Source organism: Mauremys reevesii, linkage group 7 (assembly GCF_016161935.1).
Source record: "Mauremys reevesii isolate NIE-2019 linkage group 7, ASM1616193v1, whole genome shotgun sequence".
In the NCBI taxonomy this organism is placed as follows: Eukaryota; Metazoa; Chordata; order Testudines; family Geoemydidae; genus Mauremys; species Mauremys reevesii.
In genome coordinates, this window is record NC_052629.1 from 63,762,921 (window position 1) to 63,785,497 (window position 22,577).

Consider the following 22,577-nt stretch of genomic DNA (forward strand, 5'->3'; position numbering starts at 1 on the left):
ATTGACAGGGTGAAAAATATAAATTAGAATTAATATACTGAGAAAATACTGATGTTGAATCATTATGGTAATGCCAAGGTACTACCACGCAGAATGCGGCAAGAACCAAAGAGCAGAACCAAGTCACAAAACTAGCTGTGCTGAAAAAAGCAGACAGTGAAGCACAATTGTTGAATGTCAAAAAATATTGGAGAGAAATACCTCAAAAAAAAAAAAGGGAAAAACAAAAACATTAACTATCGGGAGTTTCATCAGTCTCACAATAAGGAGCTAAAACCCAGGAATGAGAATCCTGAACAGATTACCATCTGTTTAAATTTCCTTTAAAAAATTATCTTATTCATCACATTTGAAGTACAATGCTCTGAAACAAATTTTTTATATGAAATCTATCACGACTACTGTACATTACACATTTAAAAGCATATGCTACACAGCCACTGCTGCAATTTGACAATATTGCTAGATCTTGACTGTCGAACACCCCGTCTATATTCATTCTCACTGCCTAAAACATGAGTATGTGATGTGTTGCTTCTTAACAGTCAGAAAATAAAGCTACAGTAAAAAACTTAAGTGAGCAGGGCCCATCCAATAAACATGTGAGAACTCCATTTGGGAATGTATCTGGGATTCATGGTTTTTTCAATGGCCAAGACTGGATATGTTGTATACGTATTGATTTCTACAGAGGAAGGGGTTGGGCATCTACCTCTCTCAAGACTATCCACACCATTCTTCCTCTCAACCAAAAAGCTGGAGGATTTAATATGAACCACATCCTTTCTCCGTACAGGATGGTGGTCATGAACAACGGGAGAGAAAAACAAATGAAAAGGTATATCCTGAATCATTTATCTAGTCACCTTAATTTATAATTTTAATTTCCATTAGTGGGGGGTTTTAAACACATTTCATTCTTAGTTCATTCACAGGTTATAAAAATTATTAAAAAGTTATATAGATATTTTAGCTCCTTTCTTTTAATGTAACTGAGAGAATGTTACTTTGGAAAAAACCTACAAAGCTGCAAAACAAAATGTGCCCAGGGAAACCATTACTCCTATTATCCACTGGTGAATCCCAGCACCCCAGTACACAGAAGAAAAATAAATATTGTCCCGCAAAATACATTTCTATTCTGATTAAGAAAAATCATCAAAAACCTTTTTGCCCTTCCAACAGGATATTTTAGAATCTTATCTTATAAATACACTTTTGATCAACAATATATATTTATTGGGAGTAAATATCCCAGGCTTGTATTTTGAAGGCCAGTCTGTGAACAGAAACATGGCACATGGCCCAGTAGAATACTTCATATGAGTGCTTCAAACCTAGGTTGCTACAACCTACACAGATTCCCCAGAAGATCATAGGCAGATCATCTTAGGTAGATCTTATAAAATAGTGAAAAACAGTGAAATTGCAAACGTTTTCATTTTGAACATTTCAAAATAAATATTTGGGTTTTTTTTTTAGAAATTTCTCAAACATTTTTGAAATATATTTTTCCCATTTAGAAATCTGTATTCCCCTCCATTTCTTTCCCTTCCTCTTTTTTTGTCCTGAGTGCAATAAAATGAATGATGCAGGTTTAGAGGGCGAGGGTCACAGAGGAATAAATAAATAAATGATAACAGGTCCATTTCCTAGACACTACTGTGCTAATAAGCGATGGTCACATAAACACCACTGACTGCTATCCTTACCTACATGCCTCCAGCTTCCATCCAGGACACACCACACGATCCATCGTCTACAGCCAAGCTCTAAGATACAACTGTATGTGCTCCAATCTCTCAGACAGAGACAAACACCTACAAGATCTCTATCAAGCATTCTTAAAACTACAATACCCACCTGCTGAATTGAAAAAACAGATTGACAGAGCCAAAGAGTACCCAGAAGCCACCTACTACAGGACAGGCCCAACAAAGAAAACAGAACGCCACTAGCCATCACCTACAGCCCCCAACTAAAACCTCTCCAGCGCATCATCAAAGATCTACAACCTATCCTTAAAGATGATCCCTCACTCTCACAGATCTTGGGAGACAAGCTTACAGACTGCTTCAGGTTGGGAGGCTAATACTCACCAGCAACCGCACACCATACAACATAAACACTAACCCAGGAACCTATCCTTGCAACAAAGCCCGATGCCAGCTCTGTCCACATATCTATTCAAGTGACACCATCATAGGACCTAATCACATCAGCCATACCATCAGGGGCTCATTCACCTGCACCTCTACCAATGTGATATATGCCATCATGTGCCAACAATGCCCCTCTGCCATGTACATTGGCCAAACTGGACAGTCTCTATGCAAAAGAATAAATGGACACAAATCTGACATCAGGAATCATAACATTCAAAAACCAGTGGGAGAACACTTCAACCTCTCTAACCACTCAGTGAGAGACTTGAAGGTGGCAATTTTGCAACAAAAAAACTTCAAAAACAGACTCCAAAGAGAGACTGCTGAACTCGAATTAATATGCAAATTAGATACAATTAACTTAGGTTTAAACAGAGACTGGAAATGGTTGGGTCATTACACTAATTGAATCTATTTCCCTATGTTAAGTTCTCCTCACACCTTCTATGGTCATCTCAATTATCACTTCAAAAGTTTTTTTTCTTCTGCTGATGATAGCTCATCTCAATTGATTATCCTCTTCCTGTTGGTATGCATACTTCCACCTTTTCACGTTCTCTGTATGTATAAATATCTCCTGTCTCTGTGTTCCATTCTATGCATCCGAAGAAGTGAGCTGTAGCCCACGAAAGCTTATGCTGAAATAAATTTGTTAGTCTCTAAGGTGCCACAAGTACTCCTGTTCTTTTTACTAATTTTTAATGGATATCAAGTTATTACCAATTACTTGTGTTACAGAAGTCCCTAGACACCCCAACCAAAACTAAAGCCCCATTATGCTAGGCACAGTGGTTATGTCTACACTGCAATTAAAAACCTGCAGCTGCCCAGTGCCAGCTGACTCAGGCTCATAGGGCTCGGGCTAAGTGGATGTTTAATTGTGGTGTAGACATTCAGGCTTGAGCTGGAGCCTGGGCTCTAAGACAATGTGAAGTGGGCGGGTCCCAGAGCTCAGGCTACAGGCCAAGCCTAAACATTTAGGCCACAATTACACAGCCCTTTAGCCCAAGCCAGCTGGCACGAGTTAGCCATGGCCATACCGCAGGTCTTTTATTGCAGCATAGATGTATCCAGTAAGACAAAATCTCACACTGAAGTTTTAGGAGCAATATTACCCTAGCTATATAAGAACACACATACATAGCACAGTATTGTTTTATTCAAGAATTTATTGTTGCATCAAAACTAAGCCACTGTCCGTAATTTGCTTGCACTAGATAAAGCCAACAGCTATACCAGCAACTGAAACGTTTTCTTTCTGTAATGAGAAGTTAATGATTTGTGGGCTCAGGGTATAAGGGCAAAAACTGCACACGAAAGCTATGTCTACACTACAGCCTATGTTGGCAAAACTTACGTCGCTCAGGGATGTGAATATTCCACCTCGAGTGACAGAAGTTACACTGACATAAGTGCTCACATACACAGTGCTATGTCGGCGGGAGAGCTTTTCCCATGGGCATAGAGTGTCTTCACCAGACACGCTTCAGCGCTATATGTCCAGACATGGCAAAACAATAGAGAAAACAATACCACACAGCAATACCTCAGGGAAGTCTGCGCCAAAAAATTGAAAATTCGCAGAAAAGGTGGGGGGGCAGTGGCATGTGACCTTTCATGACCCCTTGTATGCCTTGCCTCTATTTGAGGGGCAATGCTTCCCTCAGACTATGCCCAGGGGCCTCCCCAGCCCCACCCCCACTCATGCACAGCTTCCTTATCATTTTCTGCAGGGAAGCAAAGAAATTCTGCGGAGGGATATGAATTCTGCGGGCATGCAGAATTCCCCCAGGAGTAAATAAGCAATTATACAGGAAAGCTCGCCTTTTAGACTAGGAGGGCTTGGGACACACCATGCTTCCCAATTTCTTCATAAGAGGAACTGTTACTTTTTAGAATTAACAAACAAAAGAAGCACAGCTATATATTTTTAAACAGTAAATGTATGGGAAAAATAACCAAGCAAATGTAAGTTTAAATTCACAGGACAGATTTAGTGGACATATGATAGATAAACTGAAGGTCTGGCCTACTGCGAATGGAGGGAACAAGCAGCTTTGGTTTCAGTCAGAGATGAGCGAGTTCATCAAGCAAGTAAACCTCTTCTGAAACATGCATCTTGTTTACAAGGTCACCTTCTTTGCCAAGTCCATGCGAGACACTAAATTAAGGACTGGCATTGGTAGCACTCGGTTTCTTTTCTTTTAAATTTAACCTATGTTTTATGCTGCAACTTCTGTGGGCAGATCCAACCAAATGAAATAAGTACAAGTGAAAAGGGAGCAAAGGAAGAGAGAAAGGAGGAAGAATATAAAAATCACAATACCATTTTTAACTTCAGCATATCTGAAAAACTGGAGTGCATCTTCAATTCTTCATACAATATATTTGAAGATAAATTTCAAAACATTCTAGACATTTTAACTCTCCATCTCTAGCCTAATCATTAAACTGCAATCTTTAAAAGCGTGTGCCATTGCTTACTGCTTGAAATGCAAATTTATATGGAGGACTCATTTTTCCCACCTCAAAAAAAAAATATGAAGGGCTTTCAAAAGCTGATTTACCTTCTCGTTTATATGGGGTAATGCACTGTATTTGCATAAAGCAGTCAAAACTTTTTTTTTAAATGTATTAGATAGCTAACTATGTAACCCCTGCCGTTTTAAAAGACAATCCCCTTGTTAGAAAGGCATTCCAAGTGACAATTTCAGTAACTCAGCATCTCTTTATGGATAATTAGACTTTTTATGAATATGCAGATTTTAAAGAGCGGATTGGCTTATATGTCTCCTTCATCAAGATCATCTACAATAAAAACAATTGTATTATCAAACAGTGGGCTCCCTGTCAAGTTTATATTAAACAATAATCTGCAAAGCACAAATACAGGCCACATAAGACAGTTACCCTCCGCTCAACCTTTTCAAAGGTATAGGTTAAGGATGAATATTTCCACGTTGGTATTGTGACCCAGTAACACCAAATTTTCTTTTAACAAGGCTTCACAGATTTTTTGGGGGGAGATGGGAGGAGGGGTTGCTTATGGTGTCCATGTTATCGAAGAACAGAAGTCAAATAGCGTAACAATAGCACCATCCAGTGGCAATCTCTTCATTTAAAGAGAGAACCATTCGATTTTTTGATCATGCCTGAGAAATAATGAGAGATGAAACAAGATGGGCCTGGAAGGAATCTACATTCTGAGAGTAGGGGGAATCCAAGTGGGGAAGGTAGTACAAACAACTCAGTTGAAGAGAGGAATTGCATCTTAAATATAGAGCACTTACAACTAGCTACTGGATATGAATTAACTAATTTGCCCATAATATTTACAGGCTTTATAGTGTGAAACCATTTTAGTACTGAAAAATCGAGTTACCGAAGTACACACTGGATTGAAAGAACCTTCTCCAAAACCAGAAGTCCTGTTTTGTTTTGACTGGAGCCTGAACCCGGTATCTACTTAGTGCATGCGCCACCACACTTCTGAAGCCTAGTCCTCAATATTCTTTTCTGTCTGTTTTCCACTGATCTTTCTTGTTCTATTGTTGGTCAGTTTTTGCCTATTTACTCTTCTGATGGCCTCACTTTCTTATTTCCTTTGAAGGCTACAAGCTCTTGGGGATCAGGATGGGGGCCTCCATTCAAGACACCCAGCTGCATGCACACATGGCAGAGGTGAATATCAGGAAAGCAGAAGAGAGAAACTTGGGTTGAGGAGCTCCTGCCTGAGGATCTCCAAGTGAGTACTTCCCACGTACATCAGCATTAAGGACCACCTCAGGAGTAGGGTGAGAAGAAGTTGGCTTTAAAACATGTTTGCAGGGGGTATGTAGGGACAGGACAGGGGAAGTAGATCTAGAATCATGTAGTTTACCTCTACTCTACTGCTCCTCTCTGCCTCAACCCCCTGGATCAGTTTGGCCCCACCCTGTGGTTCATATACCTCCATATTAGGAAAGGTTGCCATAAATTGCCTCAGTCTCTAAAACAGAAATTTGGACCACCTTAACAGCATGATCTTCTCTGCACTGTTAACTGCAGTTTTCACACAGTAAAGGTGAAGATCAACCTGCCGCTTCAAGACTCATCGTTAATTGCTGTTGCTAGGATAAATAAATTAATGCTTGTTAGGCACTCAGATACTATGGTGATTGGAGCTATAGAAGTACACAGACAGATCTGAATAAGACTTATATTCAACAATTTTGCAATGCAGAGGCCAGACAAAAAGTCTAATCCCCCAGCCTTACCAAACATTTCCCTATATACACAAAGCCACACACAATCACTATCTGAGTCTGTATTATACACTTATACTGCCAGTACATCATTGTCATGCATGGACACGTGTTCACACACCCTCCTGGACAAACATATCTATATGTACACTTCACACCGATCTCTCTCTACATGTGACACGACCCTGACATTCACTTACCACATAAGCTCATTTTAGGTCACACACAATCCATTCATTATCTGATATTCTCAATCCATGATACCTCATTGTGCTGACTCATTTGGATTTAACATTTGATAATCTAATGCTTTGTAGTGACAAGAGTATTTGATGCTTTGGTTGAAGTGGCACTGTAAGTTTAGTGTTCTTTTCTGTATTTAATTATGGTTAAACTTAAAACATGTTAAGATATGGAAATATAAATATATATGAACAACCTGCAGGGACACTATGCAATAACCATATGCCTTAATCACATGCATTTTAGTACTTCTGGTGCCAGACCTGATCAACTTGATTTTTAAAAGATGTCTGATTTTTTTTCTTCCACCCTAATGGAGTCAACAAGGAATTTCCTTTTTAATTAAAATTGAATTCACTAAAACTAAACATGAAAGTCAAAGAGAATGTTATGTGATATTTCTAAGCAGCTGAAGATATTAATATCAACTTTACATTATTTTTGCAATTTAACTTTTAGAGTCCGATTCACCAGTAGGAGAGCACAACGGCCAGTTAAGCTGGATTTACACCTGCTTTTTTTGCAAGAAAAATGCATCACAGCTGGAATACACACTAAAGTTTTCCCCTCCTTCCTGTCCTCCAAATTTCACCTCCTTCTTGCACTTCCCACTATGCATCTATACACACATTCCATATTCCATGTCCCTGGGAAACTGAGTACACACTCCTGCTGCTTTGTGATGTTTTGGCAAAATAAAGTAGCAGAAAACCCTACTTAGCTGGCCACTATGCTTTTGTACTGGTGAATTCCTCAAATCCTCCCTTCCTCCTGCACCCCACATGGCCCTGCAAACACACCTCAAGTTTCCTCTTCCTCCTTCATCCCCTGCATGCAGGCATTTATGTGGATTCATACTAGTTTCCCCCTCCTTCCTGTTTACCTGATTGGCTAGATTTGGCACAAAAGGCAGATTTTGATAAGTACTATTTTAGTACTAATTAATATTTTTTGCATTTACTTATAACAAAGTTTCTCTGTCATCGGAGACAATCAGAAAATTTCCTTAAAAAAAACCCTCAAAGAATTGCCTTCGTTCACAATGGGCACACCTTCCGTCATTCCTAATGAGACTGAAGCTAAGCTGTTCTCTCTCTCATCTGGTGCTCCCCTGCTATTAGACAGAGAAGAACATTCATCCCAATTTCTTTTTCAAATGTAGCCTATGCTCAAGATTTCACTGACCTAATTATATGGGAGGTCTGAAGCATCTGCTTTATTCGGCTAAAACCATCTGGGACCAAAAAAAAAAGAAAAAAGGAACCACTGTAAAATAAATTTCAGATCCAAAACTAGTTAATGGATTTACTTGCAACTTTCCAGAAAATTCATTCTATAGTAAAGGCCATAATTTTGAGGATACACTGTATTTTCCCATATGTTTAAAAAAAGAAATTAATCCTTTCTTTAATCACAGAACTTAGTGTGAACTATGGGGCTACTACTGGTGTCTCCATAATAATGAAGAAGTGGAAGTTTAAGATGAGGTATATAGAATAACATTTCTCAACAGACTGTAGGTCTATCCATATTTGAGTTCCTAAACTTTAGTTTGATGCTTGTGGAGTTCTCATCAAACAAGAAAGAAAAGGCAACTGCCTGAAAACTATTCAACTGTTTTTACACTAGTTTATGGTTTTAATGTTAAGTGCAAGTGACGGGAGGCGAATGTGCATGTCATGCTGGGAGACTGTGCTGATTTGTGCAGATAGTGACTTAAGGGGGTATACTGCCTGAGGGCATGTGTGTGTTTGAGATTATTGTGAGAGTTGTTTGTTGTTGTGTGGGTAGGTGGTTTTGAAGAACTGTGGCAGTTGGGCGAAGTAATCCACCATCTGTACAGTCTCCATATAACCAATGAAATTGTTGTATGAAATTAGCTGTAGAGGAAGAGTGGTGACTGGTTGATATCACAATGGTCTAGCACTCAGCATGGCATAGCTATGTGTCTTCCTGTCGCATGGGTGTAACTTGTAAAGTCAAAAGAACTTATACTGAATGGTAACAGAACTGGACGGTAACAGATTGCATATCCCAGTTATGACTGAATCTAGTGATATTCTGAGCAAAAAGAGAGCCCCCAACCATGTCTGTCGCTATTTCCATTTACTTCACATTGACTCAGACATGCTAAGCTTCAGAATGACAGAGACAGGTGACAATCCTGGAATCTTATTATATAGATTGGCTACTGGTCTTAATTGCATCCCTAGTAGATGGCCATCTGTTTAAGATAAAAAAAATCACCATACTGAGCACTAATTAATACCCTTGTGGCCAGGCTCAGCTGAGGAAATAAAGACTGAGTGGGCAATGAAGTCTAACCTACCCTCTCAGATGCAGAGATCGTCCTTCCACCAGAAAACTGAGATATGTTCGTGGGACAGGGTGAGGAAATGTTTATGGCTGCTGCTCAGCTGAACCTGTTCTGCACATAAAGCAGCTAAGATATTAAATAAGAATTTTTGAAGTGAATTTAGTACAGGTGAAAATCTGCTTTCATACCAGTAAACATTAGTAGTAATGCAAATGCAATCAGTCTACAGAGTTACACCAAAATAATATAGGTGTGAATAGATCAGTCTTTTACTCTCCAAAGCTATAAATATGGCACCTTTCTTTTGCACTAAATTTGCTTTTAAAATAGCCTAATTTAAAATTTTAAGATTTTCATATTCAAAGTTTTTAATTAACATGCAATGGAAAAATCTCTACCATCTTGTGCACTGAAAAGTAAGCCCCAAGGATAATATGACCACACAGTCATACATCTCTTACTGCTAAAATGCCAATACATTTACAAGTAACACACAGCAAAAAGACAGGAATTATATCTTGACAACTCAGCTACCTAGAAATTATGGAGGAACTACCAATTAGTTATAAAAAAAAAAAATACATAAGCAGGTACCAGTATCAGACAGTTCAATGTGTTTACTTCAAAATGCCACAAACTAGTTGGCAGCAGTTTAGGATTTAGTCATCTATTAAATCGAAAAGGTATCAAAGGAAAGTTTGTACTAAAGTCCAGTTTCAGTATTTCTTTTTCATTAAAATGTGATAATGCAGAAAATCTAAAAGCAGTTTTTACACTCTCCTCCTCTCCATCTATTTCTCTGTCTGTGCAAAACGCAGATATAAATGTCAAGTCCATGATTTAGTTCCACTAAGCTGGCCACACAATTATACTACTTACTATGCAGTGGCCTGTTTCTAGTTAATCATATTATCTGTAACCAGTGTAAGTGATGTTAAAATAATTGTGCCTGGACTAGGTCATACTAGTAACAGAAAAATTACTTGCGTTCAGAGAGTAGGTGATGAAATTATCTTCATAAATATTATGACTTTGATTCTAGAAGTACTTAACTAGAGAACTTCAACAGTAAAAGGTGTGTGTGGTCTTTACAGAAAGAAATATTAAACCTGCTTGTTTTACACGGCTGCATATGCAATGCTCAGCATAAAACAAAACAGTTACTTCTTGGACTTAACTTGTGATTGAATACACACTTCTCCCTCCACTCCATTTTAAAAGTCTGCATTACAGTAGCATCCTAGATTCAAATGCAGGGTCTTGCGGGGAGAGGGCAGACTTACTGGGTGCATGACAAAGCACTTTAGAATGATTGGAGACTTCAGAGTTTATGGTAGCCTTTAGTGTTTTAATAATTTCCAAACTAAAATGCATAACAAGTGCCACCTTGTGGTGAAGTTATATTAATGGCAAATATAAGTATCTCAATGTTGTAGAGTATAACAAAGCTGACTTGTCCATTGTTATTTTCTTTCATTAAAGTTTGTACAGAAAGAGTTCACAGCAGCTGTCAAATGAGTGACCAGGATTCAGAAGTGTTTTCTTTTTAAATGTCATTTTATAAAATATTCAAGCAGGGGTCACTTCTACGTTGACCTGCGAGAAACACGGGCAGTTTCTAGTCCTGGGTTTTATCTGGCCACAGGGGGAAAAACGGTGATAGTGTCTTAAAAGGCACTCCCCCCGCCACACACACACACCCCTTTTGTTTAAGAAGAGAAAGACAGGGAGAGGGACCACCACCTGAACCAGAAGTGGCTCAGGTGGGCCACTGACACATGAGCACCATGAGGAGAAAGGCTGTTTATACCCTATTCCTGCCAGACAGAGCAGTCTTTTCATCCTGGAATAGCAGCACTACTTGGGGGACTGCTAGCAGAAATATTCCCTGTGAAACTGCCACCTCTTGAACTGAAGAAAAAAGGTACAATAGAGAAGTAGGAGCCACACCCAGATATGAAGTTCAACTAGAGACCCATTATTTTGGTAATTTTCAAGGCAAACACACTGGAAGAAATGCAGAATGAGTTGTACTGGTGGGCAGAAAAAAAGCAAGGCAGAGAACCATCTTGAAGAATCAATCATCCTTTATGTATTTCTGCAAAGTGAAATTTTAAGAAGGGTGGTGTTTGAAGTAATTATTAATTAGCAATTGAATTAGTCATTACTTTCTAACCTTTAACTTTGAAATGTGTGCTGGACTGCATGCCACACAAATGCTTAAAACTCACAAATACTGTATCTACACACTCCAAAGGAAACCTGATCTGGGCATTTTTAAATGGAGCATTTGATAATTAGGAACAGTAGAGCTGGACAGAGAAGGAAGATAATTTCACTTGCTAAATCAACCAACATTTATTGCATTTTAGAATTATCTACACATTACTGGCTAAATTATGAAAGCCTATGCTAGACTGATTTCCAGACTCTGTGTACACTGGAGGCAGCTAAGTTAAAAAATTCCCTTGTGTAACTGAATCTTGAAATAGAAAAAAACTTTAAAAATCTAGGTTTCCCCCTCCCCACTATTGACATTTATTTTTGCTTTGAATAGCTAGAGAAATCACTTCAAAATTGTTTAGTCATTTTTCGAGTAAATTTCACTTTTAGATTTTCATGCACTAGCAAAATGCTTCCATGTTTTGGGTCGTTTGTGAATACTATAAGTGGATGTTTATCAAGATTGAGTCCTGTAATTTTTGTTTAATTTATATAAACAAATATTTCTATTGGTCTTAAATGTAGAAGACAGTTTTTATAAAAATTTGGGGAGGAGGGTTTGATGGTCAAATGTTGACTTGACATGTTCCTTTAGCTGAAGAGACGGTGACCCCATTTAGAATTTGTGAGATCCACAATTCAAGGCCAGGCAAGGCCACAACAACTCATCTCACTAGTTTACCAGGTTTAAGGAGCTCCATGCTCTAAGGAGCTCCATGCTCACAAGGTAATGACAAGTCTGATCAATGCTACAAGGACAGGTTTCCAGAGTACAGAATCTTCCTGCACAGCCACTGCCTATTAACCCAGGGATGGGGTATGAGAGCTTCCAAAGGTGTAAATTTTTAAATAAGATTTTGGTATGTCTATTAGACCGTTTGTGACTTTGGAGGTATAAGTAAGGGAAGCAAAGGGTAAAGGTGGTTGCAAAACCTCTCTTGGGGGCAGGGTGGATGAAATAGCAAACTGGATTGACTAGGAGGCTAATTCTTCTATCAATGAAGTTATAGGGGAAGGAGATAACTTAATTTACACCAAACTCTCACCGACTGAAGATAAGGTTGTTTTTCCTCCCTGCCTGAGGTTTCCAACAAGACAAAAACTTGATCTAATCTGAGTTTAGGGAAAATCCCCGGGAACAGCTAAGGGGTCCATCTGTCCCTGATTGCTGAGAGAAGTTCAGACACTTTTTTTATTCCTGAATTGGAACTAACCAAATCCTCTCTCTCACACACATGAGAATGAATAGGCAAAAGCTTTTCTGCACATCTGGGGCAGTGCAGCTGCAGAGCTGGGGCCTGACAGATGCTCTGTGCTGCGTGGCTGTCTCCAGCCAGGTGGCCACCAGCCACCAGTGCTCCAGCCAGCATGGTAAGGGGGCAGGGAGGTTGGATAGAGGGCAGGGGAGTTCATGATGGTGGTCAAGGAGCGGGGGTGTGGATAGCGGTTGGCGTGGTCAGAGGGTGGGGAACAGGGGGGTTGAATGTGGGCAGGGGTCCCGGGGCAGTCAGGAAGGAGGGGGTATTGGATGGGGCAGCAGGGGGGCAGTCAGGGGACAGGGAGCAGGGGGAGTGGATGGGGCAGGTATCCCGGGGGGGCATCAGGGGGCGGAAAGTGGGGGGGGGTCACATGGGTGGAGCCAGGCCATGCCTGGCTGTTTTGGGGGAGACAACCTCCCCTAACCGGTCCTCCATACAATTTCCAAAACCCAATGCGGCCCTCATGCCAAAAAGTTTGCCCACCCCTGCCCTAGAGCCTACGCTCTATTACACATTGGTTCTTCTGAACCAGCTCCAGGAACATTACCTAGCACCACTCTGACACTTACTTTTAGGGGATGTCTTGAAGCACAGACTCTCCTAGTCTAACAAAACTTTAAAATCAGCTAATTATCTCTTCTCTATGTATTGGCAATGCATTCCTGGTTCTTCACTAGCCATTTCTTATATTACTAACCTTAATACCATACTACACCTGACTGGTCTTTATGGGATAGCACAGCATTAACAAGTAAGTCAACTGTCCAGTCCAGTACCTTCAGAGAGCTGGAGGGTTTTTGTTTTGTTTTTAAAAAGGTAAATTGCTAAATTCACAAAATATAACATTCACCTATGAATTGGTATCATAAGAAGAATCCTCAAAACATGTTAAGATACAAAGCATTTTTAAAAACCCTTATTGGTAGCTGTATCGCTCCAGAAAACATAATTTAAACTAAATTACTTTAATGGAAAAACTCTCTGTACTGTTTCAGATACCCCAAACCCCTTCCTGACTTTGGTATTTCATAAAGACCATTTAAAAAAAAAAAAAAACATTATTCAGAGAAGTCATGGTTTACCATACCACTAATGATTTTTGGGTATTTCACTTTCACTTCACTTAGATTGCAAGGCAAAACTAGACTAGTCTTTTTAACTTTCTAGTTTTTACACATTGGGGTCATGTTGTGTTTGACTTCACAGCACTGCTGGAGAATAGTTCAGCAAAATTTCATATTTTTTAATGTATACTATATTAATGAGAATACCAAGTCAGGAGGTTTGGTTTCAATCTGCAATATTTGACTTCTTTATAAATAAGATACAAATTAGATTTACCATACAATACATAAAACAGATTATGTAAAACATTTCATAAGTACATTTAGATATTCATCTTGGATCAAGATAAAAAAAATTTAAATGGGTGCCTCATAGTCAACTAGGGTTTAGGAGCCTGTCTTGAGGCACCCACTTTTGAAAAAAAAAAATGTATCTGAGTTTTTCCAATTACCAGAAGTTTTACAAATTTGTGTGGCCCTATTTGTCTCTGTGGTGCATTTAGAAAAAATGTACATGAAAAAATTAAAGTTGGAGGAAATTTTCCAGGCTACTGTAAAAGAGTATTTGCACAAATAAGCAAATTCTTAGTTTATTACAGAGATGAGCAAGCATTTTAAATGTCATATGGCAAAACGTCAAACTGCAATTTTAAACAAGTTCTACAGAGGGAGCCAATAACCCAAAGAAAAGGCTTGTCAGGTTTGTTCCAAAGCAGTAGAAAAAAATTCATCCAGGCGAACCATCTCTTTCATCACATTTACATTTTTTCCACCAAATATTTTAATGTTTATTGCTGATAAAATAATTTTGTTTGGACTAAATAGCAAATCTACCCAGCAACTCAAAGCCACCAAACTTTTACACAATGTTTCATCTGAGCCAGAGTAGCTGTTGCCATTGTTTAGTCTCCTTTTTAAACACAGCCAACATGCCATAAAACCATCACACTATGTTGATTCAAATCAGTTGATAGCTAGCGTGTGAAAACAGACAATTTAAGAGAGCGATAATTCTAGTTTACAGTTTGTTCATTTTAAAATAGTGTACAATTATTTTTTACCTTTTCCAGGTTGTACTAAGATTAACAAAAAATTGTGACACTAGATATTAAATCAAAAGGGGCATTTTTCTATTGAGGCTTCCATATAGAGCAGTTATTTCAATGAAAAGGACAGTGATAGTCTAATTGAGAAACACAAGCAGCAAATCAAGATAATTAACACACATTGTAAGAATGCCATAATTAACATGCTCTTTAAATACAAAGAAAATAACTTGTGTGGAGATTATGGACATTTTCATTAAAGTATGTGTGACTCAGTTTACCAACTTTGTATTGTTACCCACTGCTTGTGAAGGAGTTAATTTTACCTCTAGTACAGGGAAATAAGGGATGGAGTGAACACATATGCATGAACTGTCCAGATATGAATGAAGTTACCTGGGAGATACAATAAAGGACCAACAACCGGATATTAAATGTTAATGACTGGCAGCGAAAAGAAGCAGAACAGATGGAACAAATCAGATAGCAACTTGAAACAAAGCACCTGAGGTGTCAGGACCCTGATAAGAACTCAGCTGGCTAGTGGAAGGATCCGTGGGACTAGAACCCAAGTTTGAGGAGCCTGGGATGGCTGACATGGCCACATTGTCAGCAGGAAGGCAGGCAGAGCCACCTGCAGGAGATTAGGTACCACAGGAAGTACCGCTTAAAGAAGCAGCTCTCAAACTGTGGGTCAGGACCCCAAAGTGGGTTGCAACACAGATTTAATGGGGTTGCCAGAGCTGGCATTAGACTTGCTGGGACTGAAGCTGAAGCCTGAGCCCCACTGTCCCGGGCTCAAGCCGAAGCCTGAGGTCTTCATTCCTGGGTGGTGGGGCTCAGGTTACAGGCTTTGGGGTCCCCTGCCCTGGTCAGTGGGGCTGGGGTTCCCCCCCACCCCATCCCCAGATGACAGGGCTCAGGCTCCAAACTAACTGCAAACTCTGCAGAAGAATTTGCAAGCAATCTGCAGTTCAAGTGTAGGCAGTGCCCTCTGGTGGCATTGTCTGTGTGCTGCAGCTTGTTGGTTTCATTGTGAACAGTAAGGTGGTTGAATCCTTCCTCTCATCTATCCAGCCCACCCATGACACTTCCTTCAATCAGTGCACATGTTGGACAATCAGTGAGGAAAGGCTGTGTAGCAAATTGGTCTAGGGTCAAGAGTTGCCTTATTCACTCACAAGTTCTGTGGAACACAGTAAGGCTGAGGTGCATTGCAAGAAAAAGAGTATCCTGTGGTCTTGTGATGACACTGGACTGGGTGTCAGGAGCTATGATTCTTTCTATTCCTGTCTGCCAAAAGGTTTTCTGTGCGATATTAACCAAGGACCTTCATCACTCATTGCCTCCGTTCTATATCTGGAAAGAGGATGCAGTACTTCCACCACGGTGTTATAATAATAAAGCCATCAAGGTTGGTGGAGATACAGGAAACAAATATTATTTAGTGCAGCTTTTGGTGGTTGTACTAGTAAATGAGACTTGAGACCAAACATTGAACAATGGTTTTTGTTTTTTAAAGAAAGGACAGATGCCTGTTTCAACAATCATCTGTCCTGTCCGCTGAATGAAGCGGGGGTCGGTCCTACAGAAAGAGTAGTATGTGATCATGTATTTAAAAGACTATCACTATACACTCACAAATACAGGCACAGTTACAGTTCACCTAATCTTTACTTTGTGACTTCCAGACTCTGAAGTGCCTCAACTCTGGGACCTTGACATTCTTTAACAGTAGGGATTTGTATAGTGTTCAGTATATCAGGCATGAAAGCATGGATATAAGAAAGAAAGCAGGATAGAAGAAAATGCTGCACAGTTCCTCACATCTCCTTGTCAGTTGCTGGAAATGGGCCATTTTCATTACCACTACAAACCGTTCTTTTTCTCTCCTGCTGATAATAGCTCACCTTAACTGATCACTCTCCTAATAGTGTAGAAAAGACAATTAAGCAAACAAATTGCTCTAATAGCCTCCAAATACTCCAAAGAAAACAGCTGAGGGCCGAACCCCCCCCCTGGCCCCGCCAACCCCCTCCCCCAGCACCGCCCGCCCCGCAGAAACAAACTCTCCTTCCCCAGCACTGCCCCACCGAAACAGTGGTATTGAACCTTGGTAATATGTTATAGCGGGCCTCTAAGGTAGTATAATTAAGGTAAATGAAAAATGTCTTTTTGCTGGAAGTAAAATAAGATCTTCCTCCCATTTTGTAATCAATTGCCCTGTTGAATGAATGAGGTGTGAATGAGGAAGGCATGGAAGGCAGCACCTCCAGACAGCTGCAACCCTTGGAGAGGGCATAGGAGCCAGACCAGATCAGTAGAACAGGTCAGCCACTGACTCCTCGATCGCTTCCTCAGCCCCCGTCACCCCCGGCTCGCCTCCTCACCCCCTGCCACTGCCCGCCCACTCGCCACCTCAGCCCCCCCCCATCTCCCCAGCTTGCCTACTCAGCCCCCGCCACTGCCCGCCCGCCTCCTCAGCCCCCGCCCGGCTTGCCTCCTCACCCCGCCACTGGCCACCCGCCTCTTCAGCCCCCCTCCCTCACCTGCCGCTTGCCTACTCACCCCCCAAGAGCCGCACAGTGAACCCACCTGCTCACTCCCCACAGGCCACACAGTGAGCCCACGCAGGCCACATGTGGCCCCTGGGCTGCATGTTGTGCAGGCCTGGCCTAGACTTTGTTTATATATATAAGCAGCAAAGAATCCTGTGGCACCTTATAGACTAACAGACGTTTTGTAGCATGAGCTTTCGTGGGTGAATACCCACTTCTTCGGATGCAAGCAGTGGCACTTATAGACTAACAGCCTAAACGTCTGTTAGTCTATAAGGTGCCACAGGATTCTTTGCTGCTTCTACAGAACCAGACTAACACGGCTACCCCTCTGATACTTATATATATTACTTCAGTAGAATGTCATCCATTCTTGGGTCTGCTTTTAGGACGCTGCTTCATATACTGCAGCTATGTGTCCAAGTCCATTAGTGAGAATTTTGGTTTTGGCAATAGGTCTTTTCTAAAAGGTTTTGTTTGTTTTAACATGTTACTGTGTGTGCACTGGCATTCATTTCGATTACTAGTCTACTAAGACTACTCGGACACCAGGAATGACTCAGTAAGGCAATGTCTGATTTTATTTTTTATTTTTACATAAATAGCTATTTATTCTAGGGAATTTTGACTTTACTGATCCTTGGGCTGATGATCAGCATATTGGTTGTTTTTACTTTTAAACTTCACTGAAAGCAAGTGTCTGTGACAGGGGCACAATAAGGAAAAAGCAATACTAACTGCCACTCTGGATCATATACAGACTTTGCAACTCACAGAAATGCACAATTTCCTCCCCACTGCACACATACAGCAGTGGGACTGAAAAAAAGAGGAAACTCATGGACAACTTTTACCTTCTTTCTCCATCACGTTGTGACCTGTAGTTTGCAAAGATGACCAGTTGTGAACACCACAGGTCCTATTTATCTTTCCTTTTGCTTCAACTTAGGCCCCCAAAAAATCATTAAAAGTGGTTTGAGACTAGACAGACAATTAATACTGTGTGACCAGCAGCCAAACATATTAAACCAGCATTTTAAAGTACTGTTACAGACTAGATGGTACCAAGTTTTAAAAACAATGCTTTGAACACACTCATTTGTGCACCACCAGATCATCCACCCAGTCAAATTCATACAGCCAGTCAAAGTCTCAGGGTTTTGCTGCAACCATTTTAGCAATGTCTGAACATTAAATGATGTTCTTTGGCCCATAAAGGTGGAGTCTACATTTCTAGCCATAAGTACGTTTGGAAATGGGTAAACAATATAGCATTTCTGCTTTAACTTCCAAGACAAGCTGAACCAGGCCACCATCATTACTAGCTGCAATGAGTTTTAATTTCTTCTTCCCAACAAAAAGATGTTTGATCTTGAACCATAGTCAGAAAAGCAGTCTACATCAGGGAAAGAAAAGAAAAAGTATATGGGACTATTTTGTCAAATTGATCTCCGTTATTGTCACTAGCATTAAAAATGGGAATTATTCCAGCCAAGAGAAAGATTATTTAGAGGGACATTGTCAAGATAAATCTTTTTTCATAAAATTTATTTAATAAAAGCAAAGTGTCGTGTCACCATTTTGAGCAAAAAGCACTTAAGAGTCTTTCTTGGAAGAGAAAGAAAACATATGTTAAGATAAATATTAAGTAAGTCTCCTTAGATGAACACTCATTTCCACATTTCTAGAATGAGCTTGTGGAATAGAGTTCCGGATTTTCCTTGAAGTTCTAGGTGGTGGGCTACAGAGGGCATTAAACAACAGCCTCCACCCATCCCTTAGGACGTGAAGTACCATCAATTCCATTTGGGTAGGAGACAGAAAACTCTTATGTCACAAAGGTTGAAGGCCACTTCCTGGGATCTGGCAACCCATAGAAACATCTGGGTGTTGATCCGCAACCAAGATAATAATAATCCACCACCACCACCTCTGCCCAAAGAGAACAAAGGTTTTGCACCTTCACTTACAACTGATAAATAAATAAATAAAAAATAGCAGTGCTGTATCATCTGCAAAACCAAAGGGCTGGAAGGTAAGATGGGGATAAACAGATGAGCACAGTCAGATAACTGAGCAAGAACTCAAGTATCAGAGGGGTAGCCGTGTTAGTCTGGATCTGTAAAAGCAGTCTATAAGGTGCCACAGGATTCTTTGCTAACAGAAGTTTTGAAGCATGAGCTTTCGTGGGTGAATACCCACTTCGTGAAGCTCTTTGAGGCAGGGACAGCCTCAGAGCTAAATAAACTCCATTACTCAAGTGACAAACTGTTCTGGGCAGTGCATGTAACACAGGTAGCACAGTTTCATGGGAAGTCTATTTAAGAGTAGCAGAAGTTAGGAAGCTAGCAGAAAAGATAATAAATAGGATAGTCTTAACTTGAACAAGTGTTTTTCCAAAAAAAATAAAAAAATTAAAATATTAATTACAAACATCAAGATGAGCAGGGTTGTGTTGCACTGGACCAGCCTGTCACACTGATCCATGAGAGTTCCTCCACTGAGCAGTATCAGATATGAACAGACAGTTGAGGCACTGGAGAACACCTCATTTGCAACAGCAGGAGCAGAGTACTTTATTCATCTGTTAAAGCCAATGGTTTATAAATCTGAACCTTGAGAGTTCCAGCCCTACCTCACAATATCACCATAGAGCCAAGAGCAGGGTTCTGTTGCAGCTGATGGCTAGGGGAGGGGGTTGTCATAAATTTTGTACTGAAAAATTAAAAAGTTAAATATTAAGCAATGCCCTCAATTGTTTACAAAGAATGTCTTATCTGGCACACTGGTACAGCAAATAGTAAAGCAGGAACTTTATCTCACTGCTGTTTTTAAAATCTCAATGTACTGAAGTCTAAATTTTGACCCCAACTATTTGGCACTGTTACTCTCACAGTAACAACTTATCTGTAATAAACTACTGTGTACCTCACATTTTAAAAGGGCAGGAGAAGGTGAAGGCTTCAGTATAAAGTTTGAACTATTTCGAAAGGAAAAGTTTACATTAAATGTTAAGTTTGGTCAAGATCTATTACACAAATAAAAGTTGTGTACACAGTACAATGTGTACAGTACTGACCAGAATAAAGATATGTGTTTATGTAGACACAATATTGCCTTTCAACTTGGGCTTCACCCCTTAGAATGGTGGCATTTTCCACACCTCCAGACTAAACTTCATTAAGATGTACTTCTATTGTATTCAGTGGGTACTCTGGGTTAAACACATCTATAATGTCCTTACATGTTCTGTCATCACAACTAATGTCCTACATGCAAATGACTTTGATTAGTATATTAGGTTAACTGCTGCTGCCTATCTTTTGCCTGCAGCACTAGTAGTTTTAATGTCTGAGATACACTACCGTGACATACAAATAAATGTAATGCCCTTTTTAAATCCTAGGCAAAAACACTTCAAATACTTTTAAATAAAACGTGTTACATTTTTTCGGTAAAGCTCTCAGTACACTTCAGGCACTATACAAATAATAGTTTCCATTTGAACTCAAATGGTTCACTATAAGAAAACTTATTTTTGAAGCCTGAACTTTGTGGCCTTCTTGAAGAATATCCAAGCCTGTAACATTGAACTAAACTGACAGGTAGAGCTATCAACTTGACAAGGATAGTTATTTTAATTTGTATGCAGATACACAGATTAACACTTTAAGATGTTGTAATGTTTTGAGTGATAAGTAAGGTGGTAAATTCTGTGACAGAACTAAACTTAGGTGCAGGGGCGGCTCTACAAATCACGCTGCCCCAAGCAGCGCGGAGCGCTGCGCCGCCCTTCCCCAGTCCCGCGGCGGGTCCCCTCTTCCCGCGGCTCCGGCATCCTGGGGAGGGCGGCATTTGGCTCCGGTGGAGCTCCCGCCGGCATGCCTGCGGCAGGTCCACCGGAGCCCGGGCCGAGCGGACCTGCCGCAGTCATGCCTGCGGGAGCTCAACCGGAGCCGCGGGAAGACGGGACCCGCCGCAGGCATGACTGCGGCAGGTCCGCTCGTCCCGGGCTCCGGTGGACCTGCCGCAGGCATGCCGGCGGGAGCTCAACCGGAGCCGCGGGAAGACGGGACCCGCCGCAGGCATGACTGCGGCAGGTCCGCTCGTCCCGGGCTCCGGTGGACCTGCCGCAGGCATGCCGGCGGGAGCTCCACCGGAGCCAAATGACGCCCTCCCCAGGATGCCGCCCCAAGCGGGCGCTTGGCCCGCTGGTGCCTAGAGCCGCCCCTGCTTAGGTGGAAAAAAAGAGGTTGAATAATCATAACTCTATTTTAGTGAAAGATATAAACAATCAAATATACACAGAGGATCAATTTGCCACCATCACCCTTATGCAAAAAGGAAGAAGTTACCCAATACTCTTTTATATTTTTTTATTTCCTTTTGGATGAATCACTGTTACATAATTTTTCTATGTACACTTATGGAATGGAAGCAGGATTGTTACAGTACACACATTTAAGTAATGTCTGACAAGTGAAACATTTTGTCTAGTCTTTCATATGATCCAAATTTACCCACTTCAGAACTACGTAATAATATAAGGGGAGAAGGGCCCTGAGTAGCGAGAGAGAAAGGACAGTTGAAAGAGAATAATCATCAGGCAAGATCTGAAAACAGATTGAGTGGATAAGGTGAGAACAGCCACATGTTGGAGAAGACTTTTGTGCCAGTGGTAGAAACCCGTGATGGAACAAAGAAGGCCAGTAGTGAAAGAGATGGAATAAAGGATCATGAGATAGAATTACTTCACACTATGAAGCATTAAAAAAAAAAAGGGGGGGGGGGAATTTGTAACTAAAACCTGAAGTGAACAGGGTAATCTTATGCTTTTTTTAAATACATGAGATGGTGATAAGCACAATTTTGTACATACACCTCTAGCCCAATATAACGCTGTCCTCGGGAGCCAAAAAATCTTACTGCATTATAGGTGAAACCGTGTTATATTGAACTTGCTTTGATCTGGCAGCGTGCACAGCCCCGCCCCCCAGGAGCGCTGCTTTACCACGTTATATCTGAATTCATGTTATATTGGGCTGCGTTATATTGGGGTAGAGTGTACTTACATACATATACAAAGAAGCTGAAATATTTCCCCCCCTCCCCGTTGTGGTGTTCTTTTTTTCCCTCACATTACTATTTATTATTAACACTATGCTGAGAAAAAACAGGAGTACTTATGGCACCTTAGAGACTAACAAATTTATCTGAACATAAGCTTTTGTGGGCTACAGCCCACTTCATCAGATGCATGCAGTGGAAAACACAGTAGGAAGATTATATATATATATATATATATATATATATATATATATATATATATATATATATATATATATATATATACACATATATACACACACACACATACACACACACACACAGAACGTGAAACAATGGGTGTTACCATACACACTATAAGGAGAGTGATCAGTTAAGGTGAGCTATTATT

The 22,577-nt window shown here is 40.5% G+C and overlaps 1 protein-coding gene across 8 annotated transcripts in view; it reads right to left on the reverse strand.

Moving 5' to 3' along the window:
- ADK (adenosine kinase) overlaps positions 1-22,577 on the reverse strand; it is a 560,340-nt gene that overhangs the window by 438,847 nt on the left and 98,916 nt on the right. The window contains exons 1-3 of one of the 8 annotated variants that reach the window (XM_039547063.1): positions 19,554-19,692; positions 8,982-9,095; positions 7,838-7,886 (exon numbers count right to left, since the gene is read on the reverse strand). The exons of 4 other annotated variants lie outside the window; for them this stretch is intronic. In XM_039547063.1, the coding sequence (XP_039402997.1) occupies positions 7,838-7,863 (26 nt within the window). In that variant the 5' untranslated portion in view covers positions 7,864-7,886; positions 8,982-9,095; positions 19,554-19,692. Of the gene's footprint in view, positions 1-7,837; positions 7,887-8,981; positions 9,096-19,549; positions 19,697-22,577 lie in introns of those variants that run through there. 3 more of the 8 variants (XM_039547064.1, XM_039547065.1, XM_039547062.1) reach the window with 3 other exon arrangements.